Source organism: Malaclemys terrapin, chromosome 6, assembly GCF_027887155.1.
Source record: "Malaclemys terrapin pileata isolate rMalTer1 chromosome 6, rMalTer1.hap1, whole genome shotgun sequence".
Classification (NCBI taxonomy): Eukaryota; Metazoa; Chordata; order Testudines; family Emydidae; genus Malaclemys; species Malaclemys terrapin.
In genome coordinates this window covers 109,249,287-109,272,580 of record NC_071510.1, presented here as the reverse complement: position 1 = coordinate 109,272,580, position 23,294 = coordinate 109,249,287, and the positions used below count along the sequence as shown (strand labels likewise).

The window sequence follows — 23,294 nt, the reverse complement described above, 5'->3', positions numbered from 1 at the left end:
ACAGAATTAATTTATGCACTTGTTGATATTCCTGGGAGAAATGATCATCTGAGCACCCCACTGGCATGGGTGTATAACTTTTATGAACTATAATTTGTGTTCTTGAACATCTAAATAGGGTATTTTTCTTTGCTGAAGATTCAGATAATTCATGTTTTTGTTAAACTTCTCTTCCTTAAAGAAGGGTACATTTATCTGAAAAGAAAAAAAAAAAAAAAGTTTGCATGAAGATATTCAAAACAGACACATTAAAGTTGATTTCCTTATTGAAAGAGCAACAAGTCAAACTCTGTCAACGTGAAAGTGTGTCTTTAAAAATTGTGAAATGGCATCTGATGAGCCCCCTTTACACAAAGTGTGCAGCTTTGATAGTAGAAAAGATCACGTGATGTTAAAAGATGTTAAAATAATCCTTCAAACACATAGAGACGTTCTAATGCTGATGTAGTACCGTTATAAAAATTTGACAGCTTGTGGAGACTAACGTTCTGTGATCTGCCAACGTGAAGAAGGATGGTCTGTTCTTAAGGCACTGAACTGGGACTTGGGAGATCTGTGGCAGAAAATGAATCCAGAGTTCTTGTGTAATGTTGGCGAAACTACTTAATGCAAAGGCAAGCTTAAAATGTACTGTGGGTTTAAACATACTTCCTCAGTTATACCGTGCAAGTTGTGTACATAAAACCTTAATCTCTATGCCACAATTTGCAATCTGTAAAATGGGAATATTTTCTTTGTCTTATAGATTGTCCCTGTTTAGGACCGTGACTGTCTGTCTGTTTACTACACGTATATGCACTGCTTAGCAGAATGAGGTCCTGATCTTGGTTGGGACCTCTAGGCCAGTGGTTCTCAATCTTTTTGGGCTCAGAACCCAATTGTAAATGTTTATGGCCTGTCATGACCCAGTAAATAGTCTGGGGATGAAGCCCCCAGGGGAGGCTTCAGTCAGATCCTGCACCCTGGGAGGGAGAGGGGGGAAGCTTGGTTCTACCTGGCACTCACTCCATAGTGGCAGCTCCTACAGCTGCTGTGCTGTGGGTCTGGCTGGGCTTGGCTCTGCATTCTAGGCATTGCAACCTCTGGAGTTGCAGCGCCGCTCAGGTTTGGCCACGCCTCCCTGACTAGACCAAATTTGTGTGAGTAGAGTTGTGACCTGGCTCATGGGGTTTCAGTGCCACTCACTCAAATTTGGCCTTCTCAGACTCCCGTCATCATGACGACTGGGCCAAATCTTAGTGGCACTGGGACCCCAGAGGTTGCAGTGCCTGGAGCCAACGTGGTGAGCCCGGCCAGCCCCAGGGGACAGGAGCTGCCACGGGACCCTTTGAAACATTCTGATGAGCCAATTTTGGGTCCCGATCCACAGGTTGAGCTGCTTTAGGTGGTGCTATATTTTGATAGTAAGTAACAGGTCTGGTGCCACACAGCATGTCACGGGGGGTTGGTGTGTTAAGTGGGAGCTGCCCCTGTTTGCCCAGTGTGGGATTGACACACCCACTCACAAGGTTGTCAAGATTCCTTGTTGTGCCAAATGATCACGATCAAGGGCTCCAGGACCCCTGTTGAGGCAGAGCAAACAAGCAGTCTGTAGTGCCTGGTTTTCCTGGCTGAGGCAAACACAAGCAGTTGGGACTCTGATCCTTTGGGTAGGGCAGAGCAAACAATCAGTTTATATTGGAAGACCATGGTAGCCACATCTAGTGGCAAGAGTGGGGCAGGAGGACCCAGGCCTACCCTACTTCACCGGGTTCCGACCGAGGACCCTGTGAAGCTGGTAAACTCTCTATACAGGGTTCAAGTATCCGCTCCTAACAGATTCCCTGGGTCTCTTCCTACCATAAAGCCCATCTTGGGCATCTCCTCGGCTGGCAGCAGCTCGGTGTCTCTGCAGTCAGCTGGTCATCCACAGCATAGTCCAGATCCATGGAGAGTCAATGGTTCCTCTGCAGGAGCCTGCAGCACACATCCTTCCTCTTCTTTCACCAACACCGATTGAGCTGAGCTGCCTCCTTTTATCTGTCCCCTCCACCTGGGCCATGCGCAGCAGAGGTGAGGGGGCCTGGTCTCCTGGGCCCATAATGCTTGGTCAGTCCCTGTTGGCCCAGTGCGGGGTTGATACATCGTGTACATTTCTTTGCCTCGCCAATATGTTTTTAACTCTGTCCTAAGTCACTGTAGGATGAGAGGGTGACTCATTTCTTTGACCTACGTTGAGACAATAAAAAAAAATGGTCAGGAGCAGTGGTTATTTATTTGCAATCTGGTAGCACCCACAATGTACAAAACATTGTCCACATAAAGGAGTACACAGTCCCTGCCCCAAGGAGCTTACAGTCTAAGACAAGCAACTTGTGAAGGGTTGAAGAGGGTTGTAGTCAAAACATGTATGATATTTCTGTACATTATAAAAAATAGACACAAACTAAATCAGATGGCCAATTAATAATAGATAGGTTAAGGAGCAAATAGCTGTATTTTTCTTCTTTAAAGATGGACTCTTATCCGTTAGGAACCAGACTATGGTAGATAGCCCACTTCACAGCAACAACAAATGATGATTACTTTGCCATTGCTGGCTTGATGCATTTTGACAACCAAGATGCTCTTTATTCCATTATTATTCCTCTGTGCCATCTATTTAATCTGATCTCTTGAAATTTGGGGTCATTAATGAAGAAACTTGATGGTATATATCTCATGTACAGTTTGATATATATGGTATTTGAATAGTATGTGGATGCTTTTAAGGCCAAACCTATGTTTCTGCAGTGCTTCCAAATGGATGTATTTTTATTTGTGCATAGATTAGAAGAGCTAAACTTGTCCTGGTGTGACTTCACAACTGATCACATTAAAGCAGCAGTCAACCACATTTCTGCAAATGTAACCCAACTAAATTTTAGCGGATACAGACAAAGTCTACAGATATCAGGTAAATAGCAGCACTGAGAACTGGTGTTCTAGTGGAATGATATGTGGAACCTTAATTAAGTGTAGCTGTGATTGTTTAACTGTTTGCATCTTCTCTTGGTCTGTCAGACCCAGAGTATTGATTTCAAATGCAATGGTGCTTTTGCCCCCATGAGGGTGTGCTTTATGTTGTACAATTCATAAAACAAAACATTAACCCTAAAACTTAACCTGCATTATTGCTAATGTTTGTACATGAGCTCTGAAACACTGATAACCACTTTATTATATTCTTATTAATGCTTAATGGCACTTAGACGCCACAATCAGGAATCTGAGCCCCACTGGGCTCATTGCTGTACACACATAATGAAAAGGTGGTCCCTGTTTTACAGAGCTTACAATTAAAGGCAATCAAACAATACAATTTTTAGTCATGAGGAAAGAACTTTAGAAATTACAAAACTTCGATTTACACAGGAAAAACTTCAGGTATCCAAAAAACCCAGTCGCTACAAAGATGTGTGTTCTACAGGATGGAAATTGTGTAGTGGTTTTCAGTTGCATGAATGAGTTTTGGAGTGCTTCAGAATGCCTGTAAACCTAGTACATTTCTCCTATTAAGAGAATAGTGACTAAATGCAAATGTTTTTCTGGCTGGTACATTAAAAGCTCTTTTATCTGGCACTTCACCAACCGGCAAACTCTATAAACCGGCATTTCTGATCTGCACTGAAAGTCCGGTTTATAGTGCGGTTGGTACGGGGCTGGCAGAGGACGGGCGCGGGATGTGCTGTGGGATGCACTCTGGGACGGGGTTTGGGGCAGGGGAGGGGGCTCAGGATGTTGGATGGGGGGGTGCTCACCTCCAGCGGCTCCATACAAGCAGATCCCCATCCCCGCTGTTGCTGGCGGAGGTGCGTCCAGACGGCTCTGCAGGCATGCTACCTCTGTCCCTGCTCTCGAGTCCCCGAGCGCGGACTCCACGGCGCCCAGCCCATTGCCTGGGAACCACGGCCAGTGGGAGCTGTGGGGGGGCGGCACCCGCAGACTGAGGCAATGTGCCTGCTTGCAGAGCTGTCTGGCCATGCTTCCGCCAGGAGCAGCAGGGACAAGGAGCCGCTGGAGGTGCGTGCCCTCCCATCTGGCACCCCGAGCCCCCTCTAACACCCCAACCCCGTTCCAAGCTCCCTCACGGACCCAAGCTCCCTCCTAGAGCCTGTGTCCCGCAGCTCCTCCCACGCCCCTGCCCTGCACCCGCCCCGCACTCCAAAACCCTCCCTCTGAGTTAACCGGCATTTTTAATTTACCGGCATCCCCCATTCCCCCAGCATGCCGGTTAAAAAAGCTTTTACTCTATATTGATAGAGCAAATGGCATTTCAGGGGCATTTTTTTTTTTTTGACAAAGCTAAGACAATTTAAATCCTTTAAGAATCTACACTGAACAACAGTAGGTGAAAAAGATTTGGTATATGTTTCAAGTGCAATACAAATGTTCTTTAAAACAAGTGCAACCTTTTGTCAAGAACTCACGTTGGTAGAAAACATGGAACTTACTCCATGTTAGCAGTGAATGATTAGCGGTGAATAATTCAAACCACATGCAACTTTAAAAGGTAGCTTTTACTGGTCAGGAGAAGCTGTAATATTGCTGGGAAAAAATGCCTGGCTGATTTATGTACATTTGTTTTGGTTTTTTTCCCCCTTCCAGATATCAAGACATTGGTGACAAGATGCCCTTATCTCATCCAGTTAGATTTAAGGTAAAAAACTGTATCAGAAACTCTTCAGCAGTCCTGAATCCAAACAGTATAAAGACATCTTTGCCCCTACTCCATTCAGGGTACAACTTCTGTCTCTCTGGGGCCACAGCACAGAATCTGCCCCTGTGCATCTGGGTTTGTGCTAGCATAAGCCAGAGGAACCTGTGAGTGATCGATATCTACATACATTTTCACCAGGCTCATCTCTGTTGTTTCTGAGCACCTTCAGGCAAGATCTTCTCTCTCTTTCCCCCTTTTCTCTCCCCCAAACCTAGCACAGATGTCACTCCTTGGAAGATTTATTTCTTTGCTAAATTTCAGGGTTCATCTGGGTCTGTTCTGATCAGGTTCTTAAACTGTACCCATGGTTTCCTGTTTGCTGTAGTACTGACTATCACAATATGCTGGGATTTTCTTAATGGTAATTCTTGCCCCCTCTTTGCCTCCCCAATCACATTGAGGCCGGCTCCAACATTTTGAAGGTATTCTGCTCAAACTTTACCCCCCAAAAAATTCCTTGAGACAGAAATTGTTCCCAGAAAGCTTCTGAAACTCACCTTTTGGGCTGAGAGTTCTGGGTGTGAAAACAGAAACCAGTTTGTGATGTTACTATAGAGTTTGCTTACTTTGATACTGAGCAAGTTCGATAATAAAGGGGGGAAAAATACATAGCATTTAGTACAAGATCACATCTAAAACTTGTTTTAACATAGGTGAATTTATTTGAGAATTGGTTATGCACCTCCCTCTCTTCCCTTTGCCGCCTCCAGCTGTCTGATCAGTTGTGCTATAACCTTTAGGCTAGGTTCACTCATAGGTTTCTGTAGCTTTTGCTGGCAGAAATCTAGATGCATAGGCAGCAGATTCTGTGCTGGAGCCCCCCAAGAAGATAGAAATTGCAGCCTGAACGGGGTAGAGGCAAAGGTATCTTAAGCTGCCTTTGTGCTACTTGGGTTCAGGGCTCTTCTCACTTGGGGCAGCTGCCAATGAGCTGCACCGCTACCGAGATTCCCTGTAGTGCTGTGGGCACATGCTGTATGCCAGGGTTGACTGTCAAGAGAAATGCTATGAAGTCTTGAAGTTAATAGCGGACTTAAGGTACACTAACTTCCAGAGGAGAAAATGGTGGCCTTATATATCAGATCTCAGTGTATTAAGTGCTGCTGACTGTAAGTCACAGGGGGTATACAGCTTGACAGTACCTTCATGGGTAATATGCTAGTTACTGAGACAAGAAAAAATACTTTTCTGGAAGGGATAAGCTAAACACATTTACCCCCAGGGGAATTCTGCACCACTGCACGCAGAATTCATGTCCCCACTGGCAGAAAATGAGGGGGAAGCTGAGTGGGGGCAGTGGTGGAGATGCCCAGGGGAGAGGCAAAGCATGGGGGGCACACGGTGTCACATGCCACTGACCCCCCGCTCCCAATTGCTGAGAGCACAGAGCTGTCCAGCTGAAGGAGAGTGCTGTTGAGCTCTGCTGATTCTGCAGCTAGACACCACCTTCTTGGTCCTAGTGCTGGTCATGCCCCCCTTCTGCATGCTGGAGAACCATCCTGTTTTCTGTACAAGAGTGAAGGCCCACAGTGGGGCAGGGTAAGGAGGGTGGTGGAAATAGGGGAAGGGTGGTGGGGTAGGGAGAAGAGGCAGTAGGGAAGGAGGGGGTGGGTGGGAAGGACACAGGCCAGTAGGGAGGGGCAATGGGATGGGGAAGAGAAGGGTGGTAAGTGGGAGCCAAGCATGTGGCGTCCCCCCAGCAGCAGCTCAGGCTCCTCAGTTAAGTAGGCTGAGCGACCCCTACCTCAGATTCCCCAACCAGCTGCATACAGACTTCCACCCCACCAAGCCCCATTTCCCCCAGGATCTGGACCCCACTGAGCCCCCATTTCCTCCCCCAACCTAACCTCTTTCACCTGGACCCCCTGCAGAGTCCCATTGCCCCTGTACCCAGAACCCCCCCAACAAGCCCTTGTGCATCCATCTCTCCCGTTTCCCCCCCCCGCCCGCCCCTGTACTGGATTCCCCCGCTGAGCCATCTGCATCGAGATTGCCCCACACAGAACCCTCTCACCCCACATACCCACATTAAGCCCTTCCACGCTTGGATTGCACCAGGCTGAGCCTGCTTGCCCGACACCTGGATCGGAGACCAGGGCTGGGTGTGCATGCGAGAGACTGTTCCTCTCTTTTGCTATCTTGGTGCACCTGATATGGAGAGAGAGGGCCTTGGTGTGTCAGGGTCAGGTGCAGCCTTACTGCTGACTCCATTTCCAGGTGGGACTGCAGGGTGATCTCCCACCTCCATGCAGCCCGTCGCCTGTGCTCCCCACTGCCATGCTGGAGCCTGCATATTTATTTGACCAATAAAATATACAGAATTTTGCAAACATTTAAAATAGAGTGCAGAATTTTTATTTTTTTGGTGCAGAATTCCCTCAGGAGTAATATACCTGTCATGCATTTGTAACATGATTATGAAATGTCAGTGTAATTTGAGTTTTTGCCATATCAACTAAACACTGGTTAGAACTCTTGACATGTAGAGCAATTTCCTTTTGTGACCTAAGTTCCTGTGCCAAAACAGCTTCCTGCAAAACAAGCTATTGCTTCCCTCCCCCTGCCCCCAAAAAAAGATAGAAATTGGTGATGAATTTCTAATATGTGAGGAAGAAAACATGTTAAATTTGAAAATAGTTAATAAGCTGGTAAAAGTTTTTGAAGGCAGATAAGTGTTTAATGTGTACAAAACTTTTCTCCCTGAATTTCAGAAACACTTGAAACTTTGCTTCTATTGTGTTCTTGAAAAGGAATGTTTTAATCCTACTTTTGTATATCACCTTTATTACAGTGACAGTGCAATGTTGAAGCCTGAATGTTTTCAATATTTTCATCAGCTCATCTGCCTACAGCATTTGTCTCTTAGTAGATGTTATCAGATATCTCCTGCTGACTTACTGTGAGTAATGTCTTACACCCGTTATAGTTGTTTACTATTAAAACTGAATTAAAAGGTGATCTGAAATACTTAATAAAAACTGCTCAAGATCCTGAACTTCTGTATAGACTTAAACTGCAAATAATATCTTTAAAAACAAGAGGAAGACTTGAACTAAGAGGCAGAACGGAGCTGATGATTACTGGGTCTCTGCTGGGGTCAGCAAAAATCTATGAAGTGTCTGTCTCATTTCCCTCTAGTGGTGGTGCATGCACATGACAACCTACTACTGCTATCAGTGAATGCATTAGCTCAAGTGCCATAGGTCTGTGCTGTGGATTTAAAGGTTCCAGCTCTGCTGGTTGAACCATGTGGGTGTAAATATGATTCCAATAGAGTTCCTGGGTGTTTTTTTTCCTTCCAAGTTCACCTTTTATACTGAGGAAGTTAAAAGAATATTAAGGTTCAAAGTAAAAAACTCAGTTAGGAATTGCCCAAATTAAGGTTGCCTATATAACCTTAATTTGCCTTCCTTGTGTGTGTATGCATTGAGGGAATCTAATTACATGTACTGTGTACATGACAGAGGACCCCTGTCTCATTGAGTGCACAGCATGGATGGTACTCTGAGCAACTAATCACTATTTTGTTTTATTCTCATTGTGGCCCTATGCCTTACTTAATGCACATCATTCAAACACTGCTCTGAATATAAAATTCATTTCCTTACAGGCTTTTCTATGATGCTCATTACTACACTATTGGAATGTTTCACAAACTATGAATTTATTTGCACAAAACCTCTGAAAGATATGAGGGTATTATCTCCATTTTACAGATGGATAACTCAGGCATAGAGGGGCAGATTTAAAAATATTTAGCTGCTTAACACTCATTGAAAATTTCACTGGGCACCTAAATATCTTTAAAAATCTGGCCCCAAAAGATTAAGGTCAGAAGTGTCCACTAATGGGTGCCAAATCTGACACTTAAGACCTGATTTTTTTTTTCTTCAGAGTACTTATTATATATCTTTTTACATGGTCAAATCACTGCGCTCATTGACTTGGTTACAGCTGTGAGTGCATAGCATTTTTGCAAAGCAGACACCAGAGTCTCGCATTGGGCACTCAGAAAATGACACCGGCGACCACCTGTGAAAAGTTTGGTTTCAGTGACTTACTCAGCATCCCATAGAAACTCTGTTGCAGAGGCAGAGAGAGACCATTTTTTCTTTTTGCAGTACCCTTCCTCATTCACTACACACCTTCAAAAACTTCTGAGGCCACAGCCTCGTTCACTACACAACCCTGATTCTTCCCTCAGACCAGGAACATCCTGTGAACTGAATGAGGCAAGAGTCATGGAGAAAAGTAGTATGCAGTCATCTATTTAAAGACTGACATGCATGAATTAAAGTTGCATAGGCAACCTTAACTTTGGCATTTCCTAACTTCTGAGTGCTTGATTTTGCAACCTGAACATATTTTAACTTAGTTTTTTGTGTAATACAAAATTACGGTTGTCAAACTGACCAAAACCAAAAAATCAGCATGGTTCTGACATCAGTGGAGCTATCCTAGTTCCATTTACACCATCTGAGGATCTGCCCTATAACGTTAACTACAGGTGAAACTTGTTGTTTTGCCCTATAATTCTAAAGCATTTTGGGTTTTAGTTCAAATATATGATGTGCCATATTGGTGTTCTTAGATGGGTATTAAAGGAAGTTATGCTTTGAGTGTTTAAAAACTCCATATTAAATCAGAAGCTGTTCATGCTAACACAACTTTGCTGTGTGACCTTGGGCAAATCAATTAGCTGTACTTCCTCCGTCCATAAAATGGGAACATCTGTCTCATGGTGGTCCGTGAGGATTTTTAGCAAAGGGAGCAGTTTTCAAAGGTGCCAAGTGCAGTTTGGCATCTTACTCTTAATGACTTTCAGTAGGAGATGGGTGCCTGTCATTTAAAAATCTCTTCCCAAGACATGTTATTCTCTGGTGGAAGACGTTATAGAAGTGCAAGGATCAGATTACACTGATCTGAGATTCCTTCAGTACTTTTATATATAATGGAGACACTTAAGGATGACTGGTGAAACATTTTACTCTTTCAGTCTGTTACTGGGTCAGCTATGTCAATGTTAGTGTCACTTTTCTCAGTAGTAGTGAGAAGGGACTAAGTGTGAAAGCTTATCACAGACTAATAGCTCTGTAACTATTTACATATCCCTTTTAAGAGGATTAGGTGGCTGAGCTGAAGGAATTTTAAAACTCAGATTATTTGCTCAGTAGTACAGAGCTACTGCAGCCTCTGTCTAGGAAGGGGCTGTTGAAGTAGAATATCCTTAAGGAAATTATTCATTAAGCCATTTCTATTTTCTAAACAACAAGATAGATTCCCTCCTTACCTAGGGCCCACAAAAAATTGTGAACAATATTTAGTAAAACAAAACATTAAATGATTGGATGCATAATAATATAAAACTTGTTGAAACAATGTATTTACAATAAAATTCTGTTTGACAAAGTTTAAAAATGAGAACTTGCAATGGATCTATATCAATTCCTAAACCTAGGCTGTTAAAATGGGAGTTGGAAGACCTGTAACACTGGTATAGTGGTGGGGCTATGGGATAACTCTGTAGTGTTTGTTCCTTCTCATGAATCCATCTGTCCCTGACTGTACTTGCAAATACACATTTAAATGATAGCTGGGCAAACACAAAGAACTTGGTCTGTATGACCAGTTCAGACATCACCACAAATTCCATTCTGCTGATCCCTTGTCCAGACTGTAATCTCAACCCGGTTACTGCCACTACCACTTTATCTGGCCTGTTGCCATAACCCTTCAATCCTTTCAAAACACCACCACAAAAATCACATACCTTGTCCACCCCAGAGTCTGGTTATCTTTTGCCCTGTGTTATCAGGATTAAGCTCCTTATCCGCTCCTTCCTGAGCATTCACAGTTTGATTCTTGTCTATCTCTGTTCTCACTTGTAAAGGACTTAGCACACCATTGACGATAAATAAGAGACTATTCCATACTGTGAAAAATAGGTAATCATTAACTAAGATTATTAAAAGTATTTAAGGAGGTGACTGATGTGTAGGATTTACCATTTTGGCACAATTTGCTCCACTTATTCTGAATGTTGATTTTAATAGTCCATTGCTATTGCAGAGACACTAAATAAACAAACCAACCATGTCCTGCAATAACCTAGCATGTGTGAGACTCATAGGTTATGAATAAAGTTACTGACATTTCATTGCACTTAAATTCCTATTTCTCTATTCATGCTGGTTTGGCAATTGAATTTCTTACTGAATGACCAGAACAGAGCATAAAGTTTCAATTAAGTATATTTAAAATCAGGGATTTTTTTTAGATAGGAACAAACTTTTATCCAAAATACTATTTTCCAGACTTTTCATGAAAGAAATTGTACTATTCAGTTTGGGTAAAAGGTTTAAGGCATTTTTGCAGCCTACTGATCTGCTTGTTTTGTTTCTCCCCTTTTAGTGAGCTTGGTGAAATTCCCACACTAAAGACTCTTCAAGTTTTTGGAATAGTGACTGACAATTCCCTACAGCTCCTAAAAGAAACGCTTCCCCACATAAAGATCAATTGTTCGCATTTTACAACCATTGCACGGCCAACTGTTGGCAGCAAAAAGAACCAGGAGATCTGGGGCATCAAATGCAGACTGACACTGAGAAATCCTAGTGGTTTGTGATGCAGCGTTTGCTGGATATTTCCTTTTGTTGTCACCAAGCGTGGTCTGCTTCATCAAGAAACCCAAACACTGGAGCATCACTCTAGTTGTTCTTGTAAAAAGTGTTTTAACTTGGTCTTGTGCTATAATTTACTTTCATAAGTATATTTTTATATTGTCCTTATCTTACTGTGTCCAGAAATCCAATCAGGTATGAGTAATTGTAAGCATTTTAAAAGTCAATCTTGCTTTTGCAAAAACCTTTCTAAAAGCAAGTGACTCTTGCAATTGTGCTAAACATGATTAAGTTAGAAAGTTTGGTAATAAATAGTGCAGCTGGTCTAGTTATTTGTCAATGTACTTAATTCTGCAGTCTGTGATGTTGCTTTATTGGAAGTGTGAGGGTCCAAAGGTGCTTCTGTAATATTTTTCCAAATACATAGCTTTGGGTAAGGCCCTTGCAAAGTAGAGATGTTGTGTCATCAGGGAACTGTTTTACTTCATTACAACTCAGTACTTTCCTGACGGTTTCAGATTTTAGAGCTCAGAATGAGTAAGGGCATTAAGTCTATTTAAACTCTTAGCACCAAATATTCCATCTTGTTCAGTTATCTGCTTTCTTCAGGGGGGAAGGAGGGAGAAATAAACCATGGCGTTGGACACGAAATTCACTGAACCCTCTTAATGCAATAGGTGCCGTGAGAGCCATACAAAAGGAGCTATGAGAAAGCTGAATCAGATACTAGTTACAAGGCAGTAGAACAGAGCTACAGTGCATTTTTTCCAACAATTACAGAAGTGTGACTCTCAGTGTTTCAAAATGACCATGCTGAGGAGTTTAAAACTTGAAAACCCTTTGCAAGTTTGTGAAACCAAGGATCTCACCTGTAAGGGTGAAGTTTATTGGGTATTTTAGTCTGACTTACATTCCAGTTCTGTGCCACTTAATCAGCATTTTTCTTCTGATTTGTGATTTCCACAGTTTCTAAAGATGCATTATTAATGCAAGAATCTCTTCATAGGTAAGCTTAGTAGGTTTCTGTTTATATAGCCCTGTATTCACATCCCTTGAGACTCTGCAGGGCTAAGGAGCAGTAAAGAGGGAAATACACAGAACTCCAGAGCTCTTCAGGGCAAGTAATGTAAGGGGTCACTGGGATTTAAATGGACATCAAGCGTTCCACAGTGCAGAAGCAGCAGTCTTGCAGATATGCTTGCTATAGCCGAAGGAGATATAAGTCACCACAGATTCCCTTAGCTTCTACAATGCAGAAAATGTGGCAAACTAAGTTTCTAGGCTCTGTTGTCCCAGTTCTTGTATTTTAAAGAAACCTGCCCAAAACTTAGCAACTTTGATGGCAGTTCAGGAGAGAAAAATATGAAAGTATAGAAATGAACAACTAGATAACTATTCAAGCCTATAAAAGGGGAAAGGATAGATAGGTGGCTGAGGCATGGGAGTAAGCCTTAGATCGGGTTCTTTGTGCCTCTGTTCACCATCTGTAAAATGGCTGTAGTACATCCCTATGTTTGAGGTGCTGAGAATAAGTTTATTCATGACCGAGGTGGTTAGACAGAAAGGTGCCAAGGCCATAAGGTTACCTACAGAAAAATGTATGTATAGTGGACCATAAGTTACAAACTGACTGGTCAACTACACACCTCATTTGGAACCGCAAGTACGCAATCAGGCAGTAGCAGAGATGGGGAAAAAAGTACAGTGCTGTGTTAAAACTTTCCCTTTTTATTTTAGTGGGGGTTTTTTGTTTGTTTTTTATTAAAGATTTAATAAAGAAATCTTTATTTATAAAGTAAGAAAACTTGTGCTCTTCATTTAAGTTAAAATTAGCATTTTTCTTTTGCATAATGCAGTTTCAAAGTTATATTAAATCAAAGTTCAGTTGTAAACTTTTGAAAGAACTACTATAATGTTTTGTTCAGATTTATGAACAACCTCTAGTCCCAAGATGTTCGTAACTGAGATTCTACTGTATAACCATAAAGTAGTTTCAGTAATAGAACATGTGCTGATAACAGGGAAAGAGGACCTGAGTTTTTCCTTTTCCCCCACCCTTGTTCCCTTGGGGGGTGGAGCAGCTGACAAATTTCCAGCAGGTTTAAACATTTATGTAGCAATTCACATATCCTGGGTATCATTAACTGTGCTGGCACTTTAAGCAGCTAGCAGACATCGAGCCCAATCTAAGTCTTCCTGGATACTCATTTCTATATCCCACCAATCTGGTAATAGATTCACCATAATTTGTCAGCCTTTTGCTGTAACGCTCAATTAAGTCTCACTTCTGAATTTATACTTGCAACCAGTGTGACAAGATATGGCACTCAACACCTTCTATCTGTGCCTGGCCCCAGTAGGGAGTTTAAAAAAACAACAACCACCCTCTCCAACTAGCAACAGAACCCTACCTCACAGGACCATCCAGTCTACTAGAGATGGCTATTGGTAATCAGTTTTACATGGAAGGTGATCAAGTGCTATAGTGAGGGGCAGAAGTATAAAACATTAAGGGTACATCTACACTTAACACTACAGCTGCACTGCTGTAACACCTATGCTGACAGGAGGGATTCTCCTATTGGTGTAGATAATCCACCTCCCCAAGAGGCCATAGCTACATCAATGGAAGAATTCTTCTGTCAACCTAGTGCTACACCAGCTTAACTACACCACTCAGGGGCTTTTTCACACCTCTGAGTGATATAGTTATGCCAATCTAATTTTCTAGTGTAGACCAGGCCTAAGATATGCTCTCTCTCATCTGATGACTCTTAACCCATTCAAAAGTCATTAAATATCTCCAGCTGGAGGTGAATCACTTATTTAGGTACAGAATTAGACCCTTTATTATCACATATAACGGTGTGGGGTAGTGTTGACTGGAAGTAATAGTGCCAATCTGTTGCTTTCATTCAGAATATTTCTCCCACTTGACATCTTGCTCTGAGTTTACTGACAGCCCCGTTACTACATATCTAAGCAGCCTGACATTTTTTAAATACCTTGCATGAATAAGGTCTTCATAGCATGGGATCCTAAAGACTTAACTTATAATTAATTATAAAGACAAAGGCATTAAGGGGTGAAGTGTTCTCTGCATAACTTGATACATTTAAAAAACCTCCTCTTAGGTTCAGCACAGTTGCATATGTTTCATAGTTTAGGAAACTACAACAAAACTAAAGTTGATAAGTAGTAAATCTAGATCAAGTGAAAGTCTTTAAGCTTGGAATACAGAAGAGTATTGTAACTTGTATTTCTCTCCATAAATATTGTAATAGCAAAAGCTACAGCATTTCACTGTTGTACTCCAATAAACTAATTTTTAAAAAATTATCAAACCTCTTGCTGTGGTGACAGGAAAGTAACTTGAAAAATATCACTTGTGGAATGGGAAATGTTTATATGCACTTGAAGTGCACTAAAAGCTACAGCTATGGATGAGTGTGCTTGGACTACACTCTTACTCTAGGACTGTCTTATTTGAAGACTTTCACAACATGCTACTGTGTTCACCAAGATCAGGACGGTGCAAATCTGTCATCCAGGTAAGATGCAAAAACCTACTTTAACTGAGCTTTTCCACACCATCACCAAGGGATGGGGGGGAAATGGAACATGCGAGAAAAACTGAAGTCCATACAGCTTGAAGTGAGGTACAAGTCTGTACACTAAAATTAAACTCCTAGCACAGTGATGGAATAGAAAATGCTTTAAATCCTGTCCAAATTAAATATTTAAGATGAATAAGATATGTTGGGAAGAGTCAACATGAGTATTGTAAAAGGAAATCATGCCTCACCCATTAGAATTCTTTAAGGGTATCAAGCATGTGGACAAGGGTAATCTAGTGTACTTCGACTTTCAGAAGGCCTTCACTGAGGTCCCACCTCAAAGGCTCTTAAGCAAAAACAAGTAGTCCTGGGATAGAGGGAAGGTCCTTATGGATCAGTAAGGATCTGTACTGTTCAACATATTCATAAATGATCTGGAAAAGAGAGTAAACAGTAAGGTGGCAAAGTTTAGACCATACAAAATTACTCAAGATAGTCAAGTCAAAAGCAGACTTCAAAAAGTTAAAGGGATCCCACAAAACTGGGTCACAAAAAGGCAGATGAAATTCAGTGTTGATAAAAATGAAGTAATTCATGTTGGAAAACAGACTGCATTTTTGTATATATAGTTGGGATTAATTTAGCACTTACCACTCAAGAAAGATCCTGGATATCATGGGCAAGTTCCCTGAAAACATCCACTCAACGTGCAGTAGCAGTCACAAAAGCTAACGTTAGAAACTATTAGGAAAGGGATAGACAACACAGTAAATATAAGCCACTATATAAATCCATGGTATGCCCACACATTGAATACTGTGTGCAGTTCTAGTCAACTCATCTCATAAAAGATATTAGAATTGAAAAAGGTGCAGAGAAGTTCAACAATGATTAAAAAGGCATGGGACAGCTTCCATAAGGAGAGATTAAAAAAAAAACTAATACTGTTCAGCTTAGAAAAGAAATGACCGGGGGGGGGGGGGGGGGGGAGGCAAGAAATGTCTATAAAATCATGAATGCTGTAGAGACAGTAAATAGGGAATTTATCCCTTCATATAAACACAAGAACAAGGGGGTCAGCCAATTAAATTAATAGCCAGCAGGTTTAAAACAAACATAAGGAAGTACTTCTTCACACAACAGACAATCAACCTGTGGGACTCGTTGCCAGGATGGTATGAAGGCCAAAAGTATAACTGGATTAAAAAATAATCAGATAAGTACATGGAGGATAGATCCATTAAAGGCTATTAGCCAAGATGGTCAGGGACACAACTCCATGCTCTGGCTATCCCTAAACTTCTGACTGCCAGAATCTGGGCCTGGACAATAAGGGATGGATCATTCAATAATTGCCTGGTACTGTTCATTCTCTCTGAGGCATCTGGCACTGCCCACTGTCAAAGACAGTATACTGGGCTAGATGGACCACTGGTCTGACCCAAGATGGCCATTCATATGTCAACAATAAATCTAGCTCTCATTATATAGACAAGTGTGTAAAGATAGTTTTAATTGTTTGGGGAAAAAAAGATTCAGTACTATTAATTAGGTAGATATAAATCAAGCAAAGCTTGCTGTAACCATAGTAGTAGCTTACAGGAAATCCTGAAACATTTATAACAAGGAGTCCTTGTGGCACCTTAGAGACTAACAAATTTATTTGGGCATAAGCTTTCGTGGGCTAGAACCCACTTCATCAGATGCATGGAGTGGAAAATACAGTAGCAGGTATATATATACACACCTAGTACATGAAAAGATGGAAGTTGCCTTCCCAAGTGTGTGTGTGTGGGGGGGCGGGGGTGATCAGTCTAACGAGACAATTCAATTAACAGTAGAATACCAAGGGAGGAAAAATCACTTTTGTAGTGTCACAGCAAACCTGGTGGCTGAACTTCGTGACTTTGTCCTCACCCACAACTATTTCAGATTTGGGGACAATTTATACCTTCAAGTCAGCAGGACTGCTATGGGAACCCACATAGCCCCACAGTATGCCAACATTTTTATGGTTAACTTAGAACAACCCTTCCTCAGCTCTCGTCCCCTAACGCCCCTACTCTGCTTGCGCTACATTGATGATATCTTCATCATCTGGACTCGGGGGAAGGAGGCTCTTGAGGAATTCCACCAGGATTTCAACAATTTCCACCCCACCATCAACCTCAGCCTGGACCAGTCCACACAAGAGATCCACCTCCTAGACATAGCTAATAAGCGATGGTCACATAAACACCACCCTATTCCGGAAACCTACTGACCGCTATACTTGCCTACATGCCTCCTGCTTTCATCGAGACCACATCACACGATCCATTGTCTACAGTCAAGCTCTAAGGGTATGTCTACACTACGAAATTACTCTGATTTTACAGAATTCGATTTTTGGGAACAGTCGAGTGCATGCATCCACACTAAGCACATTAATTCGGTGGTGTGTGTCCATAGTACCGTGGCAAGCGTCGACATTCCAAGCGGTGCACTGTGGTAGCTATCTCACAGTTCCCGCAGTCCCTGCTGCCCATTGGAATTCTGGGTTGAGCTCCCAATGCCTGATGGGGGCCAAAAATTTGTCGCGGGTGGTTATGGGTAAATGTCTTCAAGTCAACCCTCCCTCTGCCAAGCAATGACAGACAATCATTTTGCGCCTTTTTCCCTGGATTGCCCGAGCAGATGCCAGAGCACAGCAACCATGGAGCCCGTTCAGCTCGCAGCAGCAATGAGCATTGTAAACACCTCGCTCATTATCGTACAGTTTATGCAGAACCAGAAGCTGAAAAACCAGGCGAGGAGGTGACGGCAGCACAGGGACGAGAATGATGAGGACATGAACGCAGACTTCTCTCAAAGCACGGGCCTCGGCAATGTGGACATCATGGTGTTAATAGGGCAAGTTCATGCCGTGGAACGCCGATTCTGGGCCTGGTAAACAAGCACAGACTGGTGGGATTGCATAGTGTTGCAGGTCTGGGATGATTCCCAGTGGCTCCGAAACTTTCGCATGCGAAAGGGCACTTTCATGGAACTTTGTGACTTGCTTTCCCCGCCCTGAACTGCAAGAATACCAAGATGAGAGCAGCCCTCACAGTTCACTAGTGAGTGGCGATAGCCCTCTGGAAGCTTGCAACACCAGACAGCTACCGGTCAGTCGGGAATCAATTTGGAGTGGGCAAATCTACTGTGGGGGTTGCTGCCATGCAAGTAGCCAACGCAATCACTGAGCTGCTGCTATCAAAGGTAGTGACTCTGGGAAATGTGCAGGTCATAGTAGATGGCTTTGCTGCAATGGGATTCCCTAACTGTGGTGGGACGATAGACGGAACCCATATCCCTATCTTGGGACCGGACCACCAAGGCAGCCAGTACATAAACCACAAACCATAAACCAGGGGGGAGGGATAGCTCAGTGGTTTGAGCATTGGCCTGCTAAACCCAGGATTGAGAGTTCAATCCTTGAGGGGGCCACTTAGGGATCTGAGGCAAAATCAGTACTTGGTCCTACTAGTGAAGGCAGGGGGCTGGACTCAATGACCTTTCAAGGTCCCTTCCAGTTCTAGGAGATAGGATATCTCCATTAATTAATTAATTTTATTTACAAGGGGTACTTTTCAATGGTGCTGCAAGCACTGGTGGATCACAAGGGACGTTTCACCAACATCAATATGGGATGGCCGGGAAAGGTTCATGACGCTCACGTCTTCAGGAACTCTGGTCTGTTTAAACAGCGGCAGGAAGGGATTTACCTCCCGGACCAGAAAATAACTGTTGGGGATGTTGAAATGCCTATAGTTATCCTTGGGGACCCAGCCTACCCCTTAATGCCATGGCTCAAGAAGCCATACATAGGCACTCTGGACAGTAGTAAGGAGCTGTTCAACTATAGGCTGCGCAAGTGCAGAATGGTGGTAGAGTGTGCATTTGGATGTGTGAAGGGTCGCTGGTGCAGTTAATTGACTCGCTTAGACCTTAGCGAAACCAATATCCCCATTGTTATTGCTGCTTGCTGTGTGCTCCAGAATCTCAGAGTAAGGGGAAGACGTTTATGGCGGGGTGGGAGGTTGAGGCAAATCGCCTGGCTGCTGATTACGTGCAGCCAAACACCAGGGCGATTAAAAGAGCACATCAGGAAGCGCTGTGCATCAGAGAAGCTTTGAAAACCAGTTTCATGACTGGCCAGGGTACCATGTGACAGTTCTATTTGTTTCTCCTTGATGAAAACCCGTCCCCTTGGTTGACTCGAATTCCCTGTAAGCCAACCGCCCTCCCCCCTTCAATCACAGCTTGGAAATAAAGTCACTATCGTTTAAAAACCATGTATTCTTTATTAATTGATTATAAAAATAGGGAGATAACTCACAAGGTAGCCCAGGTGGGGTGTGGGAGGAGGGAAGGAAAAGGCCACTTCAATACTTGTTGAATGACAGTCTTCTGTCCACTGGGGTGGAGTGGTTGGGTGCCCAGAGCCTCCCCCAACCCTTTCTTGGGCGCCTGGGTGAGGAGGTGGCTATGGAACTTGGGAAGGAGGGAGGGCGGTTAAACAGGGGCTGCAGCGGCAGTCTCTCCAGCTGACGTTCCTGAACCTCCACCAGACGCTGGATCATGTTCGTTTGTTCCCACAGTAGCCCCAGCGTTGCATCCTGCCTCCTCTGATCTTCCTGCCACCACCTCTCCTCACGTTCACTGGCCACTTTACTGTCCTGTGCTATTGTGTCCCTCCACACTTCCGGCTGAGCTCTTTCAGGGTGGGATGCCTGCATAAGCTGAGAGAACATTTCATCGCACGTGCGTTTTTTTCGCCGTCTTATCTGAGATAGCCTTTGGGACGGAGGAGGGAGGCTTGAAACATTTGCAGCTGCGGGAGGAATAAAAGGGAGAGAAGTATTTAAAAAGATACATTTTACAGAACAATGGGTATACTCTTTCACGGTGAACACTATTCACATTATATAATACGTGATTTCAGTACAAGGTCATTTTTTGCATCTTATATTGAGTGCCTGCGGCTTTGGTGTTAGAGATCAAACACACGGGGCAACAGAATTCGGATTGCAGGCGGCCATCATAAGCCATAGTCTTTCGGCTTCTGCAACCTTCATAACAGCAACGCCCTCCTTTCCCATACCAAGCAAAGCCCGTTGAGTTGTCCATTTAGGGCTGCGGTTTTCATGTTAACATGCAGCAGCAGAAACCAAACTACCCCAGCCCCCATCCTTTTCTCTGCGATGATTGCTTTAACCCTTCCTCAATCGCGTGGCTGGCATCAGGGAAGATCCCTGCTAGCCAAAAGCAAACAGCTCAGCACCAATACTCCCCCTCTCCCGCCACCGCTTGACTAACTGCGGAGAGGATTTCTTTTCAGCCACAGGCAAACAGCCCAGTAGAAACGGCCACCTATGAATGTCCCCTTAATTAAATTCCCATATTTCAACCAGGTTACCATGAATGATATCACTCTCATGAGGATAACACAGAGAGATAAAGAACAGATGTTGCTTGAATGCCAGCAAACACCGGGACCATACGCTGCCAGGCTTTGTCATGCAATGATACCAGATTACTTGCTACTAGCATGCAGTGGTAAAGTGTCTTACCATGGAGGACGGAATAAGGCTGCTCTACCCAGAAACCTTCTGCAAAGGCTTTTAGAGTACCTCCAGGAGAGCTTCATGGAGATGTCCCTGAAGGATTTCCGCTCCATCCCCAGACACGTTAACAGACTTTTCCAGTAGCTGTACTGGCCACGAATGCATCCCAAGTCCTCAGGGCAAATTAATCATTAACGAACGCTTGCTTTTAAACCATGTTTTATATTTACAAAGGTACACTCACCAGATGTCCTTTCTACAGCTCCTTTGTCTGGGATACCGCCTTGGGAGGGTATTTCAGTCAGGGTGAGAAAAAGATCCTGGCTGCCGGGGAGAACGGTATGCTGTGTGCTTTCCTCAACCTCTTCCTCCTCCTCATCTTCCCTGTCTGCAAAATCCTCAGGCATGGCGACTGAGAGTACCCCATCATCAGAGTCCATGGACGGGGTGGGGTAGTGGTGGTGGCACCCGCTAGAATTGCCTGCAGCTCAGCGTAGAAGTGGCATGTCTGCGGCTCTGTCGCAGAGCGTCCATTTGATTCTTTGGCTTTCTGATACTCTTGTCTCAGCTCCTTAAATTTCACGCGGCACTGTTTTGAGTCCCTGTTGTGACCTCTGTCCATCATGGCCTTGGAGATTTTTTTCAAACGTTTTGGCATTCCAGCTTTTGGAACTGAGTTCTGATAGCACAGAATTTGTCTCCCCATACAACGATCAGATCCAGTACCTCCCGTATGGTCCATGCTGGAGCTCTTTTTCAATTCTGGGACTGCATGGTCACCTGTGCTGATGAGCTCTCCATGCTGGGCAAACAGAAAACGAAATTCAACAGTTCGCGGGGCTTTTCCTGTCTACCTGGCCAGTGCATCGAGTTCAGATTGCTGTCCAGAGCGGTCACAATGGGGCACTGTGGGATAGCTCCTGGAGGCCAATACCGTCGAATTGCGTCCACACTAACCCTAATTCGAACTGGCAATGTTGATTTCAGCGCTACTCCCCTCATCGGGGAGGAGTACAGAAATCGATTTTAAGAGCCCTTTAAAAAGGGTTAATTCGATTTAACGCTGCTAAATTCGACCTAAACTCGTAGTGTAGACCAGGCCTAAAATACAACTGCATTTGCTCCAATCCCTCAGACAAAGACAAACACCTACAGGATCGCTATCAAGAGTTCTTAAAACTACAATACCCACCTGGTGAAGCTAAGAAACAGATTGACAGAGCTAGAAGGGTACCCAGAAGTCACCTACAAGACAGGCCCAACGAAGAAAGTAACAGAACGCCATTAGCCGTCACCTAAAGCCCCCAACTAAAACATCTCCAGCGCATCATCAAGGATCTACAATCTATCCTGAAGGACGATCCCTTACTCTCACAGCCCTTGGGAGATAGGCCAGTTCTCGCTTACAGACAGCCCCCCAACCTGAAACAAATACTCACCAACAACTACACGCCACACAATAAAAACACTAACCCAGGAACCAAACCCTGCAACAAATCCCGGTGCCAACTCTGTCCGCATATCTATTCAAGGGACAACATCATAGGACCTAACCACATCAACCACACAATCAGGGGCTCATTCACATCTGCACATCTACCAATGTGATATATGCCATCATGTGCCAGCAATGCCCCTCTGCCATGTACATTGACCAAACTGGATAGTCTCTATGCAAAAGAATAAATGGACACAAATCTAACATCAGGAATTATAACATTCAAAAACCAGCAGGAGAACACTTCAACCTCCCTGGTCACTCAATAACAGACTTAAAAGTGGCAATTCTTCAACAACAAAAACTTAAAAAACAGATTCCAACATGAAACTGCAGAACTGGAATTAATTTGCAAACTGGACACCATCAAATTAGGCCTGAATAAAGACTGGGAGTGGATGGGTCATTACAAAAACTAATTTTGCCATACTAATTTCCCCCTGCTGTTACTCACACCTTCTTGTCAACTGTTTGAAATGGGCCACCCTCATTACCATTACAAAAGTGATTTTTCCTCCCTTGGTATTCTACTGTTAATTGAATTGTCTCGTTAGACTGACCCCCCCCCCCCCCCACTCGGTAAGGCAACTCCCATCTTTTCGTGTACTCTCTCTCTATATATTATATATATATACACACACACACCTGCTTCCACTCCATGCATCTGATGAAGTGGGTTTTAGCCCACGAAAGCTTATACACAAATAAATTTGTTAGTCTCTAAGGTGCCACAAGGACTCCTCATTGTTTTTGCTGATTCAGACTAACATGGCAACCACTCTGAAACCTGAAACATTTATAATCACCATATTGGATTGAGTATCAGAGGGGTAGCCGTGTTAGTCTGAATCTGTAAAAAGCAAAAGAGGGTCCTGTGGCACCTTTGAGACTAACAGAAGTACTGGGAGCATAAGCTTTCGTGGGTAAGAACCTCACTTCTTCAGATGCAAGAAGTGAGGTTCTTACCCACGAAAGCTTATGCTCCCAGTACTTCTGTTAGTCTCAAAGGTGCCACAGGACCCTCTGTTGCATATTGGATTGAGCTATCTTATGCAGTTTTTCAATGTTTTGATTTAGTAAAATTTTACCTTAATTTCTTGGTTTGCCAGTGGTTCCAGTCAGTGACCCCTAAAAGTTCATGCTGACTGGCAGAGGGCACTGGTATGCATAAGGGTTACAGGGATCCCCTGGGTCAGGTATGTACATTCTAGTTCACGGAGTACAAACCTGTCTACCACAAGCCTGTGTTCACACTGGTCTTCAGTCTTTCTGACATGTATATGCAGATAACAT

General features: G+C 43.5%; 2 protein-coding genes and 1 long non-coding RNA gene across 3 annotated transcripts in view; 1 reads left to right on the top strand and 2 right to left on the bottom strand.

The window, feature by feature from the left end:
* Positions 1–13,123, top strand: part of SKP2 (S-phase kinase associated protein 2) — a 21,262-nt gene extending 8,139 nt beyond the window's left edge. Inside the window, exons 7-10 of the mRNA XM_054031316.1 lie at positions 2,808–2,935; positions 4,627–4,678; positions 7,530–7,637; positions 11,150–13,123. Of these exons, the coding sequence (XP_053887291.1) occupies positions 2,808–2,935; positions 4,627–4,678; positions 7,530–7,637; positions 11,150–11,363 (502 nt within the window). The 3' untranslated portion in view covers positions 11,364–13,123. The remainder of the gene's footprint in view (positions 1–2,807; positions 2,936–4,626; positions 4,679–7,529; positions 7,638–11,149) is intronic.
* LOC128838863 (uncharacterized) lies at positions 4–23,294 on the bottom strand. The gene is made up of 5 exons (XR_008445293.1): positions 23,229–23,294; positions 15,567–15,656; positions 15,164–15,349; positions 1,840–2,208; positions 4–195 (listed from the first exon to the last, which is right to left on the bottom strand). It is a non-coding gene; the product is annotated as an uncharacterized LOC128838863 (long non-coding RNA).
* On the bottom strand, positions 19,203–22,545 carry LOC128838862 (uncharacterized). The gene is made up of 2 exons (XM_054031317.1): positions 20,748–22,545; positions 19,203–19,770 (listed from the first exon to the last, which is right to left on the bottom strand). Exons 1-2 carry the CDS (start codon positions 20,941–20,943, stop codon positions 19,322–19,324), a joined length of 645 nt encoding a protein of 214 aa, XP_053887292.1. The 5' UTR covers positions 20,944–22,545; the 3' UTR covers positions 19,203–19,321.